General features: G+C 34.4%; 1 protein-coding gene across 1 annotated transcript in view; it reads left to right on the top strand.

Annotated features, from left to right (window-relative positions):
* Positions 1-24,791, top strand: part of SYCP2 (synaptonemal complex protein 2) — a 66,181-nt gene that overhangs the window by 29,492 nt on the left and 11,898 nt on the right. Inside the window, exons 19-31 of the mRNA XM_064382562.1 lie at positions 632-701; positions 1,337-1,394; positions 1,819-1,952; positions 2,094-2,530; positions 12,471-12,598; positions 13,350-13,386; positions 17,514-17,584; positions 17,683-17,740; positions 18,213-18,268; positions 18,988-19,045; positions 19,524-19,692; positions 22,165-22,202; positions 22,669-22,839. Coding sequence (XP_064238632.1) covers positions 632-701; positions 1,337-1,394; positions 1,819-1,952; positions 2,094-2,530; positions 12,471-12,598; positions 13,350-13,386; positions 17,514-17,584; positions 17,683-17,740; positions 18,213-18,268; positions 18,988-19,045; positions 19,524-19,692; positions 22,165-22,202; positions 22,669-22,839 — 1,485 coding nt within the window. The remainder of the gene's footprint in view (positions 1-631; positions 702-1,336; positions 1,395-1,818; positions 1,953-2,093; positions 2,531-12,470; positions 12,599-13,349; positions 13,387-17,513; positions 17,585-17,682; positions 17,741-18,212; positions 18,269-18,987; positions 19,046-19,523; positions 19,693-22,164; positions 22,203-22,668; positions 22,840-24,791) is intronic.

Genomic DNA, 24,791 nt, shown 5'->3' with positions numbered 1-24,791 from the left:
GAATAATTGGCTAGAGTAAGAAGGAAAGGCAGCCAGGATGAGGCAAAATATCTTAGACTAAAGGGTTTATTTTCTGATAATAGTGGCAGATTTGTATTTGATTTGGATTAAGTGTGTATCTCTGGCTATGGAAATAGGGAAGCTTGGTGTAGGAAAGAAGTTACCTGGGCAATGCAATAGATATTGTTGTAAATAACATTACTAAACAGAAATCATCCCCTTCAATATCTGATAATTCTGAAGAAACTGGAAAAGTAAAATATAAGAACAAACCATATCAAAATTGATAAAGCAGGCTGTGTAATCAATAGCAACAGGAAAGATTTGTCATGGATTCTAGAAATTGTCAGTTACAGATGAAAATTGAATTATTATGCTAGCTGTGGATGTGATCAGAAAATGTATGTGATCATTTGCCTCCTTGTCTGTAGTGACAGTTTTCTTGTGTTTTAGGATGGAGAATTTTCAAAAATGGACATAACATTTATGAAATACATGAAAATAATATCCAACTTTTCATAGCAAGGCAGATTTATTTTAAAAGACTCAAACCTTAATACTTTGATGTTTAAGTTGTTTTCATGTAACATCTTAATTCAAGTTTACATTAACATGTTTCCTGTGTTTATAGCATGTTAAAACCACTAAATGTGTAGAAAACACAGAAAATAAGAACATTGAATTCCTGAACCAAAATTTTAGTAAGTAACTTGTGGTTTGATTTTAGTCCTTTTTTTTTTTTTTTTTTTTTCTAAAGAAAATACATATACTCCTGTATTTTCCTTTAACCCCACCGGCTTTCATTGATTCGTCTGGGTGCAGTGGCTCATGCCTGTAATCTCGGCAATTGGGGAGGCAGAGGCAGGTGGATCATGAGGTCAGGAGGTCAAGACCATCTGGGCCAACATGCTGAAACACCGTCTCTACTAAAAGTACAAAAAATTAGCTGGGCGTGGTAGTACACATCTGTAGTCCCACCTTCTCGGCAGGCTGAAGCAGGAGAATTGTTTGAACCCAGAAGGCGGAGGTTTCAGTGAGCTGAGATCGAGCCACTGCACTCCAGCCTGGGCAACAGAGCAAGACTCTGTCTTGAAAAAAAAAAAAAAAAAAAAGAAAAGAAAAAGATGTACAAAGAATTTGTTTGGCTTTGTGAAAGGAACTTTTGAGGTTACAAGGAAATACACAACCTCTGTTCCCCAGAAGTTTGGGTCTGAGAGAGAGAGGAAACAAAATCAATCCATTCCTCCCAATATGTGAACTTTTATAGACTTATATACTAACCCTTCTGCCAACTGCATGAAAAAAATGAAAATATTATTGTGTTTGTTTTACTTAGATGAACTCCAGGATGTCATACCTGATTCACAGGCAGTGGAAACAAGAGATCATTCTACGTAAGCATGAGAAAATCATCAAATCATTTAGTATCTATCAATGCTCTTTTTAGTGCATATAACAGATTTGAAGGAAAAGGACTTTACATTTAGAATATAACATTAATCATCTCCCAAGTGTTGTTATGACAGCACAATGGAGAATGATATATATGGTTTTTCCCCCTTATAGACTGATATAACTCTTTCCAAGTTGAGAGACTTAAAGTAAATGAAATTTTTAAAATGTGTAAACAATAAATGTGTAGAACTTTAACTTACTTTAAATATACAGTAGAACATGTAAGATAAGATGTATTTACACATTATTTACACATATATAATACATTTCCTTCAGTAAACATTGACTACATTAAAAATCAAGGTCTGAAAGTCATAGGCTATTGTTTTGTTAACATGTTAAGAAAATTAATTCATTTTCTAGATTACCTGGTGTTTTAGACAACATCTGTGGAAATAAAATGCACAGCAAATGGGCATGTTGGACACCTGTAACAAACATTGAACTATGTAGTAACCAAAGAGCAAGTATTTCATCAGGAGACACCTTTAATCAAGGTAAAACTTACAGTTTTATCTGTATATAATAGTTCAGTGTTAATTTTCTGAAATGTCTAGCAATCATTAAAATAAATTTAACAAATTTTACATATTGTCAACTTATTAATTTAATGAGAATTTCTTATTTTCCCCCATTAGATATTGTTATAAATAAAAAACTTACTAAACAAAAATCATCCTCCTCAATATCTGATAATAATTCTGAAGAAACAGCAAAAGTGAAATATAAGAAAGAAAGAACCGACCATATCAAAATAGATAAAACAGAAGTTGAAGATTGCAAAAAACACAGTCAACAACAAAATCATCCTAAATATTCAGAGCAGAAAAATACTGAAAATACCAAGCAGAGTGATTGGCCTGTTGAATCTGAAACTACTTTTAAATCAGTTCTCTTAAATAAGACAATTGAAGAATCGCTGATTTATAGAAAGAAATACATATTGTCAAAAGATGTGAATACTGCTACTTGCAATAAAAATCCTTCCACTAGCAAAAATGTGAAAAGTCATAGAAAAGCAGGGAAAGAATTGACTTCTGAACTTAATTCCTGGGATTTGAAACAAAAAAAAATGGTGAGTTTTCAATGTGTTTTGCTTTCTGCATATCCATAAGACGCCTACTTGATAACATAAGGAAGAAAGCAAGCTTGATTAATTGCTACATATTTAACATGTTTAATACCTTGTTTTTTAATTCAGGGCCCAGACTCTGAGAATTCCTCCTTAAACTCCTCCCTCACCTCTCCCTAGTCCTAGCTCAGGTAGAATAGTACAAGACACGTATCAGGCATGTAAATATGTATAGAATTAATGAACCATGCAGCTCCTATCTCTTCTTTTTGGGTTCCTCCCACTCTTTCCTTTCAAATATGCATATAGAACTGTTTGTACATCTCTTATAATTCTTACCTTTCTTTTTAATAAATGGTTATTTTGTTTTTTTCCCTCTTGGACTGTAATCATAGACTTTTATTCAACATTTGTTTTCCTGCACATTGTAGCACAGCTTTATAACACAGTAGCATCTCAAGTATTTTTGGATGAATGCATTTAACCTTGAGAAGGTTTTGCAAGAAAGTATGTAAATGGGTTGGAAGAGACTGTCCTGTTGTAACTGTTACTCATCATTATTAGAGCTCCCACTTTCATTTTCAGATTAATCATCTCTGGAGAACATCTCTAAGACATTTTTAGCTGCTTTGCCACCAGACTTCCAGCGGAGAAAATTTTACTTTTTGTAACAGTTATGGGTAAATCATTTTTTCATAACTATCAAAATGCAGATTAAGAAAAATTGTTAAATTAGAATACATTTCCATAGCAAGTAATGCAATCTGCTTTTTGATGTTTCTAAAATAATCCAGGTTTTGTAGGATTTTATTTTCATTTATCTTTTGTAGTAATGCTGATACATGGGTAAACAAATTTCTAGAGTCAGTGTAAAATGTTCACACAATGAAGCATCTGAGTGTGCAAATGATATTTAAGAGATAATTTGCAATTATTATATATAATTAGACATTATTTAATTTGTCTTGACCAGCATCCTTTAAAAAACTTTTTTAAACATGAAACTCAGTATCTGTTCCTAATTTGGCTGTTTTCTTCTTTAATCATATTCTTTGGGTCCCTTTTTGCTTAGTTCCTAATGTTATTTTCTCTTTCTCATCTTAGCTACTATTTACTTCCTCAGTCCCAGGGGAAATAAGGTCCTTTTTGTCTAAACACAGATTTGTCTTTAAATTTAAATTTTAAATTGCTTTCTTTGGTATTTAGAATAATTTCACATAATTTCTCTGAGCTAGTCATTTATTTTCTGGGAGCACAAAACCTAATAATCTTTTAGGCTGTGCTCTGATTTTTAAAAAATCAACTTCCTGTTTTCAGAAATTGTCTTCCGTTCTTCATAGAGTCACTACCTGTGTCCCTCTGTAGAATTTCCCACCACTTCCATGGATCACTGTCTTCTAAGGTAGTCATCTATCTGATACTGTGTTTCTACTTACTGGGTCACCCCAGAGCAACCTTCGTAGTTCAACGGCACAGATTTCCCACACTAGCTCCAATTATACTGGAATTTCTGAAATCATACAGTATTTTAGAGAAGGTTCATTTTTGCTACATTTCTGTCAAGCCAAGTAAACCATGTCTGCACTCTAATCTTAAGGGTACATTAAGTAATAACTTACTACCTGTTATGTATAAGAACACATGAGAAGATAGCTGAATAGGAACAGCTCTGGCGTGCAGTTCCCAGCGAGAACACAGGGTGAGTGATCACCGCATTTCCAAACGAATTTTTACTGCCTACAGACCAGGAGATTCCTGGGTGGAAAAGCACCACGAGTCTTCAGCATGGCTGTTTCAGCCAGTGCAGTGGGTCTCCACACAAAAACTCACACAAATCTGGGTGCCGTTTCAACTGGCGCCTGGAACTTCTGGGAGACAGAGTCACCCATTCAACTGAAAAGAAAAGGAGGGGGCTGAAATGGAGCCAGGTGATCTGACTTGGCAGGTCCCACCCCCACAAAGACCAGCAATCTGAAACGCTCTGGATTGAGAGTTTCACAGCAAGCACAGCTGGACCTGGGACGGTCCAGCTCTGTGGGGGAAAGGGTATCCACCATTGTTGAGGCAGTCCACCATTACTGAGGCAGTCTGCAATTACAGAGACAGTCCACCATTACTGAGGCAGACTGCCCTTACTGAGGCAGTTCTAACTATACCTCTATAAACAAAACCGCAAGGAAATTCACACACCAGCTGGGCAGAGCCCGTGGCAGCTCAGCAATGCCTCTGCTGGCAGACTGACTAGGCTACCTCCTCACTGGTCAGGGCATCTATGAAAAAAGGTAGCAGCATGTCAAGAACTTATAAATAAAGCCCCACCTTCTGGGGACAGAACACCTGGGAAGAAAAGGCGGTTATTAGTTCCGTTGCAGCAGACTTGATGTACCTGCCCAGCAGCTCTGAATGGAACAATGGAGCTCATAGCTCAGCACTTGAGCTCCTATGAGGGACAAACTGTCTCCTCAAGCAGCTCCCTGACCCCTGTATATCCAAAGAGACCTCATAAAGGAGAGCTCAGGCTGAAATCTGGCAGGTATCCTTCTGGGACAAAGATAAACAGAAGAAGAAACTGGCAGCAACCCTTACTCTTCTGCAGTTATTGCAGGTGATCCCCAGGCAAGCAGGGTCTAGAGTAGACCTCCAGCAGTCCTATAGCAGAGGGGCCTGACTGTTAAAAGGAAAACTAAAAAACAAATAACTTTGTCATCAACAAAAAGGACGTCCACTCAGAGACCCCATCAGAAAGTCACCAGCTACAAAGACCACAGGTAGATAAATCCACAAACATGGGAAGAAACCAGCGCAAAAAGGATGAAAACACCAAAACCCAGAATGCCTCTCCTTCTCCAAGGGATCACAACTCCTCACCAGCAAGAGACCAAAGCTAGATGAAGAATGAGTCTGATCAATTGACAGAAACAAGACTTCAGAAAGTAGGTAATAACAAACTTCTCTGAGCTAAAAGAACATGTTCTAACCCAATGCAAAGAAACTGAGAACCTTGAAAAAAGGTTTGACGAAATGCTAACGAGAATAAACAGCTTAGAGAATAATATAAATGAATTGATGGGGCTGAACAACACAACACAAGAACTTCGCGAAGCATGCACAAGTTTCAATAGCTGAATTGACCAAGCAGAAGAAAGGATATCAGAGATTGAGGATCAACTCAATGAAATAAAACGAGAAGGCAAGATTAGAAAAGAAAGAGTAAAAAATGAACAAAGCCCCCAAGAAATACGGGATTATGTGAAAAGACCTAATTTATGTTTGATGAGTGTACCTGAATGTGACAGCGAGAATGAATCCAAGCTGGAAAACACTCTTCAGGATATTTTCCGGGAGAACTTCCCAAACCTAGCAAGGTAGGCCAATATTCAATTCCAGGAAATACAGAACACCACAAAGATACTCCTCAAGAAGAGCAACCCTAAGGCACATAGTAGATTGACCAGGGTTGAAATGAAGGAAAAAGTGCTAAGGGCAACCAGAGAGGTCAGGTTACCCACAAAGGAAAGATATTCAACATCCTTAAAGAAAAGAACTTTCAACCTAGAATTTCATATACGCAAACTAAGCTTCATAAGTGAAGGAAAAATAAAATCCTTTACAAACAAGCAATTGCTCAGAGATTTCATTACCACCTGGCCTGCCTTACAAGAACTCCTGAAAGAAGCACTAAACGTAGAAAGGAACAACCAGTAACAGCCACTCCAGAAATGTACCAAATGGTAAAGAGCATCGATACAGTGAAGAAACAGCATCAACTAATGGGCAAAACAACCAGCTAGCATCAAAGTGGCAGGATCAGATTCACACATAACAATATTAACCTTAAATGTAAATGGGCTAAACGCCCCAATCAAAAGATACAGACTGGCAAATTGGATAAAAAGTCAAAACCCATCGGTGTGCTGTATCCAGGAAACCCATCTCACATGCAAGGATACACATAGGCTCAAAATAAAAGGATAGAGGAAGATTTACCAAGCAAATGGAGAGCAAAAAAAAAAAAAAAAAAAAAAAAAAAAGCAGGAGTTGCAATCCTAGTCTCTGATAAAATAGACTTTAAACCAACAAAGATCAAAAGAAACAAAGAAGGGCATTACATAATGGTAAAAAGATTAATGCAACAAGAAGAGCTAAAGATCCTAAATATATATATGCACCCAATACAGGAGCACCCAGATACATAAAGCAAGTTCTTAATGACCTACAAAGAGACTTAGACTCCCATACAATAATAGTGGGAAATTTTAACACTCCACTCTCAATATTAGAAAGCTCAATGAGACAGAAAATTAACAAGGATATCCAGGACTTGAACTCAGATCTGGACCAAGCAAACCTAATAGACATTTACAGAACTCTCCACCCCAAATCTACAGAATATACATTATTCTCAGCACCACATCACACCTACTCTAAAATTGACCACATAATCGGAAGTAAATCACTCCTCAGCAAATGCAAAAGAACAGAAATCATTACAGTCTCTCAGACCACAATGCAACCAAATTAGAACTCAGTACTAAGAAATTAACTCAGAACTGCACAACTTCATGGAAACTGAACAACTGGCTCTTAAATGTTGATTGAATAAACAATGAAATGAAGGCAGAAATAAAGATGTTCTTTGAAACCAATGAGAACGAAGATACAACGTATCAGAATCTCTGGGACACATTTAAAGCAGTGCCTAGAGGAAAATTTATAGCAATAAATGCCCACATGGGAAGCAAGGAAAGATCTAAAAGCAACACCCTATCATCAAAATTGAAAGAGCTAGGGGAGCAAGATCAAAAAAACTCAAAAGCTAGCAGAAGACAAGAAATAACTAAGATCAGAACAGAAGTGAAGGAGATGGAGACACAAAAACCCTTCAAAAAATTAATAAATCCAGGAGCTGGTTTTTTGAAAAGATCAACAAAATAGACCACTAGCCAGATCAATAAAAAAAAGAAAAGAGAGGAGAATCAAATAGATGCAATAAAAAAATGATAAAGGGGATATCACTACAGATTCCACAGAAATACAAACTACCATCAGAGATTACTACAAACAACTCTATGCACATATACCAGTAAACCTGGAAGAAATGGATAAATTACTGGACACTTGCACCCTCCCAAGCTTAAACCAGGAAGAAGTCAAAACCCTGAATAGACCAATAACAAGGTCTGAAGTTGAGGCAGCAATAATAGTCTACCAACCAAAAAAAGCCCAGGTCCAGATACAGCCAAATTCTACCAGATATACAAAGAGGAGCTGGTACTACACTTTCTGAAACTATTCCAAACAATCCAAAAAGAGGGAATCCTTCCAAAATCATTTTATGAGACCAACATCATCCCGATACCAAAACCTGGTAGAGACTCATCAAGAAAAGAAAACTTCAGGCCAATATCCATGATGAAAATCGATGCAAAAATCTTCAATAAAATACTGGCAAACCGATTGCAACAGTACATTAAAAAGCTTATCCATCACGATCTAGTAGGCTTCATCTTGGGGATGTAAGGCTGGTTCAACATACACAAGTCTATAAATGTAATTCACTACATAAACTGAACCAAAGACAAAAACCACATGATTATCTCAATAGATAGAAGGTCTTCGACAATATTCAACAGTCCGTTATGCTAAAAATTCTCAAGACACTAAGTATCGATGGAACATATCTCACAATAATAAAAGCTATTTATGACAAACCCACAGCCAATATCATACTGAATGGGCAAAAACTAGAAGCATTCCCCTTGAAATGTGGCACTAGACAAGAATGCTCTCTCTCACTGCTCCTATTCAATGTAGTATTGGAAGTTCTAGCCAGAGCAATCAGGCAAGAAAAATAAATAAAGGGTATTCAGTTAGGAAAGGAGGAAGTCAAATTGTCTCTGTTTGCAGATGACATGATTGTATATTTAGAAGACCTCATCATCTCAGCCCAAAATCTCCTTAAACTGATAAGCAACTTCAGCAAAGTCTCAGGATACAAAATCAGTGTGCAGCAATCACAAGCATTCCTGTACACCAATAACAGACTTAAAGAGAGCCAAATCAAGAATGAACTGCCATTCACAATTGCCAGAAAGAGACTAAAATACTTAGGAATACAACTAACAAGGGGTGTGAAGCACCTCTTCAAGAACTACAAACTACTGCTCAAGGAAATAAGAGAGGACACAAACAGATGGAAAAACATTCCATGCTCATGGTGAGGAAGAATATCCTGAAAGTGGCCATACTGCCCCAAGTAATTTATAGATTCAGGGCTATCCCTACCAAGCTACCATTGACTTTCTTCACAGAATTGGAAAAAAATACCTTGAACTTCATATGGAACCAAAAAAAGAGTCGGCATAGCCACGTCAATTCCAAGCAAAAAGAAAACAAAGCTGGAGGCATCACGCTACCTGACTTCAAACTATACTACAAGGCTACAGTAATCAAAACAGCATGGTACTAGTACCAAAACAGAGGCCTCAGAGGCAACGCCACACATCTACAACCATCCAATCTTTGACAAACCTGACAAAAACAAGCAATGGGGAAAGGATTCCCCGTTTAAGAAATGGTGTTGGGAAAACTGGCTAGCCATGTGCAGAAAGCAGAAACTGGACCCCTTCCTGACATGTTACACTAAAATCAACTCCAGATGGATTAAAAACTTAAACAGAAGACCTAACACCATAAAAACCCTAGAAGAAAAACTAGGCAAAACCATTCAGGTCATAGGCATAGGTAAGGACTTCATGACTAAAACACCAAAAGCATTGGCAGCAAAAGACAAAGTAGACAAATGGGATCTAATTAAAATCCAGAGATTCTGCACAGCAAAAGAAACAATCATTAGAGTGAACTGGCAACCCCCAAAATGGGAAAAAATTTTTGCAATCTACCCATCTCACAAAGGGCTAATATCCAAAATCTGCAAAGAAGAACTTAAACAAATTTATAAGAAAAACACAAACCCATTCAAAAGTGGGTGAAGGATATGAACAGACACTTTTCAGAAGAAGACATGTATGAGGCCAACAAACATGAAAAAAATGCTCATCCTCACTGCTCATTAGAGAAATGCAAATCAAAACCACATTGAGATACCATCTCATGCCAGTTAGAATGGCAATCATTAAAAAACCTGGAGACAACAGATGCTGGAGAGGATGTGGAGAAATAGGAACACTTTTACACTGTTGGTGGGAGTGTAAATTAGTTCACTGTGGAGGACAGTGTTGCAATTCCTCAAGGAACTAGAAATAGAAATTCCATTTGACCCAGCAATCCCATTACTGGGTATATATTCCAAGGGATTGTAAATCATTCTGTTACAAAGACACATGCACACGTATGTTCATTGTGGCATTGTTTACAATAGCAAACACCTGGAACCAACCCAGATGCCCATCAATCATAGACTGGACAGGGAAAATGTGGCACATATACACCATGGAGTACTATGCAGCCATATAAAACGATGAGTTTATGTCCTTTGTAGGGATATGGATGAACCTGGAAATCAACATTCTCAGCAAACTGACACAAGAACAGAATATCAAACACTACATCTTCTCATTCATAGGCCAGTGTTTAACATTGAGAACACATGGACACAGGGAGGGGAGCATCACACATTGGGGTCTGTTGAGGGGGCTAGGGGAGGGACAGCGGTGGGTAGGGAGTTGAGGAGGGATAACATGGGGAGAAATTCCAGATACAGGTGATGGGGATGGAGGCAGCAAACCACATTGCCATGTATGTACCTGTACAACAATCCTGCATGTTCTTCGCATGTACCCCAGAACCTAAAGTGCAATAAAATATGTACATATAGATAAACTTAAAAATGGTTAAAATAGTAAATTTTGTATATTAGAGTTTTGTGTATTTTGCTTTAATTAAAAAACCTGTATGCCTGATAACTAGAGAAAAGTAAATATAAAATCAGGAGATCTCATTATCTTTAAGAATACTATTAGAGTTTATTAAAACTAAGTTATCTAAAATTATTCTGAGAATAATTCTTATTTTATAGTCCTACTTTTTAAAAACCTATTTATTTTTGGAGCAATTTTAGTACCAAAAATGAGTAGAAAGTGCAGATACTCCTCATATACCCATTTATCCATTTTCCTGTTACTAACATCTTGCATCAGTGTGGTACATTTGGTAGAACTGATGAATCATTATTGATACATGATGATTATTAACTCAAGTGCTTAGTTTACATTAGGCTTCACACTTTGTTGTACATTCTGTTTTTTGACAAATATGTAGTGAAGTGATGTATCTACCATTACAGTATTACACAAAATAGCTTCAGTGCCCTACAATTCCCCTGTGCTCTACCTGTTTGTTCTTTCAACTAGGAATGTGTTAAATCTATAGATTAAGTTGGGAAAAACTGACATCTTGACAGTTTTGAGCTTTCTATTCATATATGTGGAATATCTCTTCATTTATTTAGATCTCCTTGATTCCTTTCATCAGAGTTTTGTAGTTTTTCTCTTGTAAATGTTTTGTTATATATAAGTATTTCTTTCAGCCATGCTAATGTAAATTATATTGTGTTTTTAATTTCAAACTCCACTTGTTCATTGCTAGTTTACAAGAAAGTGGTTGACTTTTGTTTATTAACCTTGTGTTTTGCAATCTTGCTATAATTGCTTGTTACTTTCAGTCATTTTGTTGCTAGTTCTTTGGGATTTTCTACATAGACAATGAGGTAATTTGTGAACAAAGACAGTTTTATTTCTTCCTTTCCAATCAGTATACCTGTTATTTCCTTTTTCTGTTTTATTGTATTAGCTAAGACTTCTAGAACAATGTTAAAAATAAGCAATGAGAGGGGACATTTTTGCCATGTTTCCAATTTTAGGAGGAAAAGCATCTCGTTTCTCACCATTAAAAGTGTGAGGTTACCTATAACTGTTTTTGTAGATGTTCTTTATCAAGCTGAGAATGTTTCCCTTTACTCTTAGTTTGCTAAGGGTTTTTATCATGAATCTGTGTTGGATTTTCTCAAATGCTTTTTGTGTATCAATCGATACAATTTTAAATTAGCCTGTTGATATGATCAAGTATATTAATTTCCAAATGCTGAATCAGTTTTGCATACCTAGAATAGATTCCACTTGATCATAGGTTCATAATTCTTTTAATACATTGTAGGATTTGATGCTGATATTGCTGCTATTGGGGAATTTTGTGTATGTGTTTATGGAAGATATTGGTTTGTAGTTTTATTTGTAATGTCTTTGCTTTTGGTATTGAGGAGATACTGGCCTCATAGACTAAGTTAGGATGTAGTTCCCACTCTTCTATCTTCTAGAAGATTGTGGAGAATTGGCATAATTTCTTTCTTAAATGTTTGATAGAATTCACCAGTGAACTCTTATGTGGTGTTTTGTTTTGGTAGCATATCAAATATTCCTTCTATTTAATAGATAAAGGCCTAGTGAGATGATCTGTTTCTGTTTGTGTAAGTTTTGGTAGATTGTGTCTTTCAAGGAATTGGTCCATTTCATCTAGCCTATCAAATTTGTGGGCATGGAGTTCATAATATTGACTTATCATTTTAATGTCTGTGTGATCAGCAGTGATGGCCCTTCTTTCATATCTGATAGTAATTTCTGTTTTGTTCTTCTTAACTGGATTAAAGGTTTATCATGGCTTCTCTTTTTTTAGTCTTTTACTCTCATGCATAGAAATGTAGACATTTTAAAAAATGTCTACAAAGCAGTATGTACAGTTCTGTTAAAATATTTATTTTGGGTTATTTTAATGCCTAACAAAGCTCAAGCTTACTAAATAATTGACTTTTTATTTTTCTTTGTAGGTATAAATAGAACCAAATTTATCTTAAAGGTTTTTTTCAGCCTTTATTTTTCCTTTGAAGGTTAACTGGTAACGTTTAAAAATAATATAATTTTTTTTTCAGAGAGAAAAGTCAAAAGGGAAAGAATTTACTGATGCAGCAGAATCCTTGATAAGCCAAATCAATAAAAAATACAAAACAAAACATGACATAAAGTCTACAAGAAAATTAGAGGAGCCTTTGACTAATAGGTGTGTTCTTAAATTTCAGACATGAATATTTTTCTAACATACAACTATGTTATTTTACACAACTTAAAAGTTAATTTTAAACATAGGTTCAAATAATGTAACTTTTCAGTAGAAAACACGTGGTTACTTAATACTTTTATAAATAGTAGATGTTTAAATTAGGAAGGGAACTAAATTTGAAATTTGTCATTCTATTGTCCAGTTACTTTTTATATAGGATCAAAAAACATGTATCAACACAACATACTATTTTAGAAATCTTTAGGATACAGACATTTTAGAATTATACTTACTGAATCCAGTAATGAATAAACTAAATATATTTAAATATATTGCTTAATAAAATACAAAAATTCACCAGATGTGAGAGTTTTTTGTAGTAAATAGTACATTCTTTGCAGTATTTCTAAAGATTAATTCTGTTTTTATTACAAAATGTCCATTTATAGACTGTCAGGTTGTTAATTAAAATTTAAGTTAATTTTAGCCTTACTATATAGGTTATGAATAAATCTCTTATGGCAGAACCATTCATTTTAAATTCACACTTTCTGCTGCATTAATGATTCAGCTTTGAATGATCTATTATAGGTGCTATTTACTGTGAATGAAGTTACAAAAATATCAGACTATTACTGTTACATTGAATATAGATTTAGTGACATAAATATGGTTTCTATAAAATGACTTATGAAAAAATTCTGTTGATACCTAATTGCATTTTCAATTTTGACAAAATCTTTTTTTACAGTGGTTTTTCAAACAAACCTGTTGTACAACTCGGTAAGGTAGGTGTTCTTTACTTAACTTCACCAAATCTGTAGTCAAACTCAGTATTTGACCATAAACACTAAAACAGCATAGTGATAAAATGGAATTTCATATTACGGTTTCAGAATATTGCTAAATGAATGATAACCACTGACAGGTTTAGTAGCAAGTACTCAAAATCACTCTCTAACCTGTTTTTCAAAGAAAATGCTTCTTTTACATATATGAGCACAGTGTTTTTACTTTTTGGTACATGATTCAGTATATGGGGTACATGTGCAGATCGTGCAGGTTTGTTACATAGGTATACATGTGCCATGGTGGTTTGCTGCATCCATCCCCTCATCATCTACATTAGGTATTTCTCCTAATGTTGTCCCTCTCCAATCCCCCCACTCCCTGCTATCCCTCCCAAATGCCAATCAATGATAGATTGGATAAAGAAAATGTGGCACGTATACACCATGGAATACTATGCAGCCATAAAAAAGGATAAGTTCATGTCCTTTGCAGGGACATGGATGAATCTGGAAACCATCATTCTCAGCAAACTGACACAAGAACAGAAAACCAAACACTGCATGTTCTCACTCATAAGTGGGAGTTGAACAATAAGAACACATGGACACAGGGAGGGGAACATCACACACCAGGGCCTGTTGTGGAGTGGGGGGCAAGGGGAAGGAGGGCATTAGGACAATGCATGTTCTTACTCATAAATTACCTTTAATTCCTCACAGTTGCTCTCTGTGTCCATTTAATATTTCAAGTTTTGAAGTTCACTCCTCTAAGTTCTTGAATGTTTTCTCCCCTGTCTAGGCCAACTCCTATTAGCCTAGTTTTGGTTTTCATTTCTAATCCCTGGATTGTTACAGTAGGCCTTCTGTATTAATAATTTTCTTTGCCTCTAGTATTTCTCTCTCAATCCATATGTTACATTTAATACCAGCTTTTTTTCTTTCTAAAGGACATAGCTCCAGTCATGCCACTTTCTTGTTGAGAAACTTTCTTTGGTCCCTGTTGCTTATTGAATTAAATGGAAACAGACTGGCTCACTAGTTTCTTTAAAAGATTGTCTTGTTTCTTAGTTTTCTAGGCATGTCATGTTTAACTGAAACATGGTAACTTGAGGTTTCCTGAAGTGTCTTTCCTAAGTATTCTTTTTCTTTTCCATTTGCAAAAAAACTTTGAACTGAGTCAGCAGGCCCTCTCACCCTCTTATCTGATTATTAAAATATTCCTCTTTACAAGTGTTGCTTTGTACCTTCTTTATGAAAACTTTCCAAGGTGCCCTGACTAAAAAACCTGTTTGGCAAGAATTCTGAATCTGCATAATAGAATGTTTTGGTACCTTTTAAATTGTTATTTATTTTTGCTATTTTATTCATGGGTTTTTTTCCCTTCTATTTTTTCATTACATTTTACGTATTTTGGATCATCTTTATATCTTCTGTAACATTTTTGCTCACCTTTATATCCTCTATAATACCATTGCTACCTTTTGCTTATCTTTAACATCTTTGCTCATTTTTACATATTCTGTAACAGCACAAAAGATGCAACAGATGAATGAACATATGTATGTAAGCACCGGTAAAAATCATATTCGGAAGGATGAGTCAGATAAATGATCAAAGGAGTAATGTATTGAGAGATAACCTTTTTAAAATAATGCAAATACTTCTATATAAAATAGCCAAAATAAATAAATTCAAGATGAATCACAAAATTAATATTTTAGGATTTAATATTTCTAATTTACTGGATATTGTTAGTCTAGTAATTTCTGATTAATCAATTTAGTGGTATTATGTATTTAATCATAGTAAATTTCTTTAATAAAATATATTACAATTGATAATTTATTAAATTTTATTTTATTGAACTTCTTTTCTGCCCTCACTACTTTGAGATCTGCTTGAATATATTTTTAGTTGTAGGCTGTATGAATAATCTAACACATATTTTTTCCTAACAATATAATTAATTGATAACTTTTTGACTCCTTTATGTGAGATTTTTACATAAACATTAGCCTCTCTCAAAGTTTTCTATTTAAGAGTTTAAAGCAAATGAGGGTCCAAAACAAAGCAGAAGCATGCTTGTTTTGTGATCCTGGCACCATCAAAATTTAGCTTGTAGAATTCCAATAAGGGTTATTTATCTACATACAACAATGTCAGTAAGTATTAAGGTTAAAGGATTTTATTAGATTTACAATATTTTCCATTATGTTTTTAGTATTTGTCTTCAATATTTTAGAAAATGTGTATATTTTTTATTATATATATTTAAGGTGGATAACGTTATAGTGAAATGGTTACTATAATCAAGCAAATTAATATATTCATCTTTGTGTGTATGTGGCAAGAATACATAAAATCACTTAGCAAATATCCCAAATATAATAGGTTGGTGCAATAACCGATTAACACAATGCTGTATTGTATACAGTTTGTGTATTTTACAGTATCATACTATTAATAGTCCTCATGTTCTGCATTCCATCTCTAGACTTACTCATCCTACATATCTGCAACTTTGTATCCTTTGATCTCCCTATTTCCACACCCTAACCCCACCTCCATGCTCTGGTGACCACTGTTGTGTTTTATTCTCTTATTTCTGTGGATTTGATTTTTAAGACTCCACATATAAGTGAGATCATGCAGTATTTTTCTTTCTGTCTGGCTTATTTCACTTAGCATAATGTCCTCTTGGTTCATCCATGTTATAGCAAATTTCAAGATATCCTGTTTTTAAGGCTAAAAATATTTCTTTGGATATATACATGCACCACAATTTCTTTATCTGTTCATCTGTCAGTGAATACTTAGCTTGTTTCCATGTTTTGATTATTATAAATAGTACTGCAATGAACAGAGAATGCAGATATCTTTTTTCAATTTTTACCTATTTTTATTTATTTATTTTTTTGAGACAGAGTCTCACTCTGTCCCCTAGACTGGAGGGCAGTGGCATGATCTCAGCTCACTGCCGCCTCCACCTCCCAGGTTCAACCAATTCTCCTGTCTTAGCCTCCCGAGTAGCTGGGACTACAGGCTCATGCCACCACACCCAGCTAATTTCTGTGTTTTTAGTAGAGACAGGGTTTCACTATATTGGTCAGGCTGGTCTCAAACTCCTAACTTCCGGTTACCCACCTGCCTTGGCCTCCCAAAGTGCTGGGATTACAGGTGTGAGCCACTGCTTCTGGCCCTAGGAGTGCAATTATCTTTATGGGTGGTCATTTAATTTCTTTTGCATATATTTTTATTCAGTTTACATTAAGGAAAATGTTACAAATGTCAGATTTATATTAGTGGAAGCACAACTAGAAAAATATATAAAAATTAATTTAATTGCACATTATTTGTTTGCCACATAAGGCAATGTACGAGTTTTTATGTTGAGGTAAAATATAAAAGTTACGATCTTTGTCATTTTTAAGTGTACATTTCACTGGTAATATATTTATATTCTTTCTTTTTAATCCCTTAATTTCCCCCTACTCCTTCTTACTCTTTCTGGCCTCTGGTAATCACTGTTCTACTCTCCATCTCCATATGATCCACTTTTTAAGCTCCCAGTTATGAGTGAGAACATAAGATATCTGTCTTTCTGTATTTGGCTTATTTCACTTTACTTTGGTCTCCAGTTACATCCATGTAGCTACAAGTGACAGAATTTCATTCTTTTTTACTGCTGAATAATATTCCATTATATATACACATATACCACATTTTATGCATTTATCTATTGATGGACAATTAGGTTTCAGTAATGCTACAGTAAACATGGGTGTGCAGATACCTCTTTGGTATATTGATTTCCTTTCTTTTGGATATAAGGCCAGTAACTTGCTGGATCATATTGTAGTTCTATTTTTAGTTTTTTTGAGGAAGCTTCACATTGTTATTCACAGTGGTTGTACCATCATTTGCATTCCCAAAAACAGTGTATGAGACCCACATCCTCACTAGCATCTGTTATTGTCTGTCTTTTTGGTACAAGCCATTTTAACTCAGGCCGACATCTCATTGTAGTTTTGATTTGCATTTATCTGATGATTAATGCTGTTGAGCATTTTTTCATACAGCTGTTAGCCATTTAATGATTTCTTATAACCCTCTTTTGTATTTAGGAAAAAGTTCAGAAAAAAAGCTATAGAAAACTGAAGACTACTTTTGTTAATGTTACTTCTGAATGCCCATTGTAAGTATTTTTTGTACATATTTTTCATTTTCTTCATATTTGAAGAGACTACATGCATTTATTTTAAGTGGAGCTAATATTTCTTTTCATTTTCACAGGAATGATGTTTACAATTTTAATTTGAATGGAGCTGATGACCCTGTCATAAAACTTGGAGTAAGCTAAAAATCAATAGATACTTTGTATTTACTCAGAAGTTACATTTTATTTACCGTGCAGCTATTAGATAGTATGTTTTTAATGTGTGTCTCCTTATATACTTTAAAATTTTTAAGAAATATGTGATAACATTTTGGATAACCAGCCTAGGTATATTTAGGTGGCTTTTTTTTTTCAATTTTTTTTTTTTTTTTTTTTTTGTGGAATAAGGTAAAGGAAAATCAAGCAATTGTGGGATAGAAAGGTTTCACTACCAAGAAAATCACTTTCTTATTGATGGAAAAATACTGTTATTTATTTTTTTGTACTCTATTGTATTAGTTTTCTTTTTAAATACAAATGTTATAGTAAAGTTAATTTTATGTCAAAGCTCATGATTTTGTGAAGCAAAACTAGATTTATGTTTATTTTAATTTTTATCTTATTTTAACACTGACAACTCTTTTTTTAATGTTTATTTATAATATAGATCCAAGAATTTCAAGCTACAGCTAAAGAAGTCTGTGCGGATAAGTCAATAAGATTGTAGGTGTTTTTATTAGGTTAAAATATTCCGATCTCCTTTTTTTTTTCTCTTAAATACCTCCTTCCAGTCTTAGAGTTTTTTTTTTTTTTAATAAATTAGAAGAGTGAATAAAAATGCTAGTCATGATTACTCCCGTTATGATTCTGTTACTTCAGCATTTATTCTTTAAATTAATATGCAAATTATCTTCACTTCGAATATTAGTTGTATATCCTAGATCGTAAACCTGAAAAGACTTAGTAGTTTTTTGATCCAACATAGTTATTTTATAACTGAGGTCAGAGAAGATAAGTGACTTGGCCAGAGTAATATAGCTAATTAGTGAAAGAGTTAAGACTGAAAACTCCGGTCTAATTGTCCATTGTGTATTACCTTAAGAAAACAAGTATGGAGGGTTTTTTGTTTTTGTTTTCGTTTTTTTTTTTTTTTTTTTTTTGGAGACAGAATCTCTTGCTCTGGCCCCCAGGCTGGAGTGCAGTGGCGCTATCTCGGCTCACTGCAACCTCTGCCTCCCAGGTTCAGGCGATTTTCCTGTCTCAGCCTCCCAAGTAGCTGGGACTACGGGCATGTACCATCACACCCAGCTAATTTTTTGTATTTTTAGTAGAGATAGGGTTTCACCTTGTTAGCCAGGATGGTCTCAATCTCCTGACCTCATGATCCACCTGCTTTGGCCTCCCAAAAGGTATTTTTAAATTAATACTTATTTTTGTTTAAGGGTAGGTCTAAGGAATCATGACGAACTTGAATCTTCTGTCAAAACAAAAGATAAAAAAGTAAGTTATAGTACCTCAGTGTGTCTATTAGAAATAGTATTTCTCTTAATTTTTAATGTTAAAGATGATCAAAAACAAAAAAAATTTTGATTCTTTTATTTATGCAATTATCCACATTCCTATTAAGAATTTTCTTATGGTCTTTCAACTATTTGTAAGTATCTAATAAATGACAACTTTAGTTATTCTTTTTGATATATTAGGTTATATCTCTCTGGAAGTAAATTGTTATGATTTAACTTTGAATTAACAACATCAACACCAAAATACAAATATCATTATCTGATCTGGAGTTCCAAGTGACTTTCTTAGATAGGTTATTAATGCCATCTTAAATTAGAATGTCAAAAAATGACAAGTTTTCCTGTTTGGGTTTTTTTTTGTTTTTTTTTATTTTTACATTTTGGTTTAACTTACCTTGCATGACACATAATGAGATGTATTGATTCTTCATGTATTTCAAACATTTTTTTTATAGATTATAACAAATCATAAAAAGAAAAATCTGTTTAGTGATACTGAAATAGATTTCAGATGTGATGACAGCAAGACTGATATTAGCTGGCTAAGAGAACCGAAATCAAAACCACAGCTAATAGACTATAGCAGAAATAAAAATGTGAAGAATCATAAAAGTGGAAAATCAAGTAAGAAATTATCTTTTAGAGAAATGTTACAAATGATTTTACCATTTATTTCAATTATATAAAATGTTTTACTGGTTATAACCTTATTTTCATATTTAGACTATTCATTACTATAAACTTTTATGGATAGGACAAAACACTACAGTTTTTATGTTTTTGTTTTATTATTTTGGTAATATGGTTATATTTAAATTTTATTTTTAATAAGACCTTAGGGACGCAAATTATGATTTATCATAATCCTTGTCTCATGACTCTTATCACTTGTCTACTCATGGCCCAGCATTAACCAATTATTTAACTAATTATTATGAATAACATACTGAGAACTCATGAATCCAACACCTTTAAGACCAAGGCTTGGACTTTGACACTAAGCTATATATACATTTATTTACATTTGTGTGTATAAAAAATATATATAGCTTCTATTTTTGTGTGTGTGTGTGTGTGTGTGTGTGTGTGTGTGTATTTTACTACTCAATATCCCATCTTCTTGCTGCACCCAACACATATACTTTTTTAGGAATTTATATAGATGCACAAAAATGTATCAAAAGGAAACAATTTTCTTGCAGATTTTTTTTTTTTTTTTTTGCCTAAGTTTTCCACAAAGTATTTTCCTTCGCTTTCTCTTTGTGATAGTGAATATCTTGAAGTAGTTGGTAAAGTTTGAGGTATACATTTTGGCTAGAGAGGATTACCATTTTCATAGCTGAACATCAGTTTCCATGTTTGCTAAAACGCAAAGATTTTATATGTTGCATTTTTAGAAGAAGACTTAACTCTGTTCTTGTGAATTAAATGTATAGTTAGGGAATCAGCTTTTTTTTTTTTTTTTTTTAAGATAAAAATAACCAGTAGTGACCTAAAAATAGAAGTGAATTTTGGCATATGTTTAGAAATGAAGTTGAGTCTTGAAATTTAGGTGAGAGGTCAACCAGAAACATCAGGAAGTAAAGCAGCAGGATTATCATATATAAAAGGGAAAGGAGTATAGAATAGCATAGTATATTCAGGTAATGCAGTATTGAGGTAGTTGGTACATAGATCATATCTGTAGAGAAATGGCGAAAGGTGAGGCTAGATTGCTAGGTCTGAACCTTGAAGCAGTGTGTTATAAACCAAAGATTAATGAGATTTACATGCCCTCAGAGAGCTTACAGTCTAGTGGGAAGATGTACAAATAAAAACATTTATAACATTAAGTAGAAGATTAGAGATCTCAGGAAGACATTTTAGGCTAGAATGTGGTCATCACTAAGTATTTATAAAATTGAACTTCTGAAATTGAAATTTTGCATGAATTATTTTGTTTAAATTATTGAGTAACTACAAGTTAATGTATATGAGTTGATTTATTGCCAAGATTAGAGGATCTTTCTTCCAAAACAGCTTTGCTTCCTTGACATGGATAATCTCATTTCTTAGGTTTCAGAGACTATTTGGAAAGATGACATTATGCTTGAAAGGCAAAAAAGGGAAGTGGGACTAACGCTGCTATCAATAATATGGATAAATCTTATTAACATAGTGATGTATGGAAAACAAATTATAGGATATTATACAGGACATGATATTAATTTATAAAGCTCATTGTATTGTTTAAAGATACGTATCTGTGTAATAAAACTTGTTTTTAAAACAAATGACCTGCAGATTTCAGGACAGTAATTACCTTTTAGCAGAAGAGACACAGAGGATGGTATAAGAGAGCATACATAAGTAGATTCAGCATTATCCACAATCTGGTTCTTAAATTGAGTGGTAGATTTATAGATGTTTAACTTTATAACTTATGTTGACATATTCTCTTATATGTTTAAAAAGTTGTATAAAATAAAGAAGGGGAAGGAAAACTGGCAATTCATATCATACCAAACACTATACAGTAAAAGTTATCAATTCTTGAAAATTACATTTTTGATTGAGTTTAAAGATGGTTCATTTGGGCTACTAAAAAATTCTGGGAAAAGAAAAGCTTCCAAAGTAGTGTGTCATTGTGAGGCCAAATTCTTCAGCAGAAGAGGTAAGGAGAGATTAGGTATCAGGAGGGCCGGTATCCAGGTGGCCTGAAGCCACATGGACGTTAGCTTATTAAATGCTAACAAATGCTTTAAAAACTTACTGTTTTTATTATTTTAATTTAGGCTGGGCGCAGTGGCTCATATGTGACCATTCTGGCCAACATGGTGAAACCCCATCTCTACTAAAAATACAAAATTAGCTGGGCATGGTGGCATGCTCCTGTAGTCCCAGCTGCTTGGGAGGCTGAGGCAGGAGAATTGCTTGAACCCAGGAGTTGGAGGTTGCAGTGAGCGGAGGTCGTGCCACTGCACTTCAGCCTGGAGACAGAGCGAGACTCCATCTCAAAAAAAAAAAAAAATTAAATATGCAGAAATGATGTTGTAATACATTAAATGCCCATTCTTATTTATTGTGAAAATGTGACCTTATTTTCCTGTATTGCAGGATCATCCTTGGAAAAGGGACAACCAAGATCTAAAATTGTAAGCCAAAAAGTTTATGCTCAAGCATCCCTTTAAAATTATTTTTCCATGTCATATAAAAATAATTCATCATCTTATAATTTTATCCTTATTAATAGTTATGTATTTTATGTACTTGTTCCTGCTTTTGCACACTTTCTCCTAATTTATTTCTTTATAAATCACATTGGCCTTTATTTGAATTCATTTTATTCTGTGATTTTAGGTATTTTTTAAATCCATTTTACTTCAGTTAGATGGTATATATCAGGCTTCCCAGGGATTTAATGGTAAGGATAAAGAGGTAGTAAAGAAGATAACTAGAATGGAAAGATAAAATCCATTAATTTAAAGTATGTTAGTCAAGAATCATTTCTACAAATATTTTATGTAGAGCTTGTCACAGTGCCAATTTTATGGCAAATTGCTTGTATTTCTTGTACTTCAAATATTGCTCTAATAATATTCAGGAATTTTTCTCTTGAAGACACCCAGTAAAAATATTACCGAAAAAATGGACAAGACAGTTCCAGATAGAAGAATCAGACTTCCACGAAGAGCAACAAAAACAAAAAAAAATTATAAAGATATCTCAAATTCAGAATCAGAGTGTGAAGAAGAATTGTCACATTCATTTAAAGAGAACTTGCTAGTAAAGGTAAATAGATTCAGTTCTAATTAATAATTTCTAAAAGCCTCTTCCAATATTAAATACATATTTTTGTAAAAAATGTCAGATTTATACTTAAGAGTGAACTTTGTATACAACAAAACTTAATAACTCTAGAGATTTGCCCTTAGGCAATATAATGCTAAATTTTATAATAAGTTGGTATGTGTGTTATAAAACAGATGTCTGAATCCAGTGAAATTATAACTTTATAATAGTATCTTTGAAATGATGAAGTACTTAATCTTCTAAAATTAGGCTTTAATAAAGTATAGCATGGAGAAGCTGTGTAGCTGTTGAATGAAAGCTAAATATTGGTGTCTGAGGTACTTCCCACACACTGGCCCACCTGTCCCCCTCCCTGACTTCTTCTTTATGTCTCCCAATGTCCAGACACATTACCAGTCACCTGTTCTTGAAGGCAAAGTTAAGTATTTATTCATTTGTCTGGCAGTCCATCATCTGTAGAAGTAATGAGATGTGAATATATAATTATTTTTTCTTTACTTGAATATTCAATAGTTTTATACTATAACTATGGAAAATATATATATATACTTAATATATATATTACTATATATAGTAATCACTGTAAATATACACATATAGCATACGTGTATAGTATATTTATATTTATATTTATATTTATATTTATATATATATATATATGTAGTGCTTACAGTGTGGCAACTCCTGTATTAAGCACTTTACAGATTTAACTTCTTAAAATATCATAAGTACTATAGGTAATTAGTACTATTATTGTCATCCCATTTTACAACTGAGGAAATTGAGGCTCAAAGAGAAGGAATTTGCCCAAGGTCACACAACTAGAAAGTGGTACAGCTAGGATTTGAAACCAGAGAGTCTGGCACTGAAGATAGGTTTCTGACCATTACAGTGTGCTGATTTGAAGTCATAAACTTTCATCTCTTCTTGTTTGCAATCTTACCTCTTACCTAGAAGACTTTAGAGACTTCATAACTTAATGTCTACATTTTCTACCTTTTTGTTTTTTTGAGGTGAGGGAGAGAAGAAGTCTCGCTCTGTTGCCAGGCTGGAGTGCAGTGGCGCGATCTTGACTCACTGCAACTTCTGCCTCCCAGGTTCAGGCAATTCTTCTGCCTCAGCCTCCCAAGTAGCTGGGACTACAGGTGCGTGCCACCACCCAGCTAATTTTTGTATTTTTAGTAGAGACAGGTTTCATCATGTTGGATAGGATGATCTCATGGTCTCGATCTCTTGGCCTCATGATCTGCCCACCTCGGCCTCCTAATGTGCTGAGATTACAGGCATGAGCCACCATCCCCAGCTTTCTATCACTTCTTCCCCTCCTCTTTTTTTTTTTTTATTTTTTTGAGATGGAGTTTTGCTCTTGTTGCCCAGGTTGGAGTGCAATGGTGCAATCTCACCTCACAGCAACCTCCGGCTGCCAGGTTTCTCCTGCCTCAGCCTCCCAAGTATCTGGGATTACAGGCATCTGCCACCATGCCTGCCTAATTTTGTATTTTTAGTAGAGATGGGTTTCTTTATGTTGGTCAGGCTGATCTCAAACTCGCGACATCAGGTGATCTGCCCACCTCAGCCTCCCAAAGTACTGGGATTACAGGCTTGAGCCACCACACGTGGCCGCCTATCACTTCTTAAAGGAAGTTTACCATACAAATAGTTACATGCCTTCCCAGGCCGTCTCTCGTCCTATCCCTCTTCAAGGGAAAACCCTGAAAATATCTCTGTTGTCAGACATTCAAAGCATCAAAATGCCTTTCCAAGTTTTTTTCTACCCTTCTCCAGTGTATGCCCAGAACTATGTAACCGTTTAATAGTATAACCCATGACTCTCAAATAAGACCTGTGCTTCTCAACTCCCTTTGTTCTTGCAAAGTCTTCTCTGTTCCCAGTATGTCTTCCCCTTTCCACCTCCTTTCACAAACTCCTTA

This window comes from Aotus nancymaae, unplaced genomic scaffold (assembly GCF_030222135.1).
Source record: "Aotus nancymaae isolate 86718 unplaced genomic scaffold, 86718_ANA_hifiasm-v0.15.2.pri h1tg000029l, whole genome shotgun sequence".
NCBI lineage: Eukaryota > Metazoa > Chordata > Mammalia > Primates > Aotidae > Aotus > Aotus nancymaae.
The sequence above is the reverse complement of the archived record's forward strand: the minus strand, read 5'-3'. Positions and strand labels throughout refer to the sequence as shown.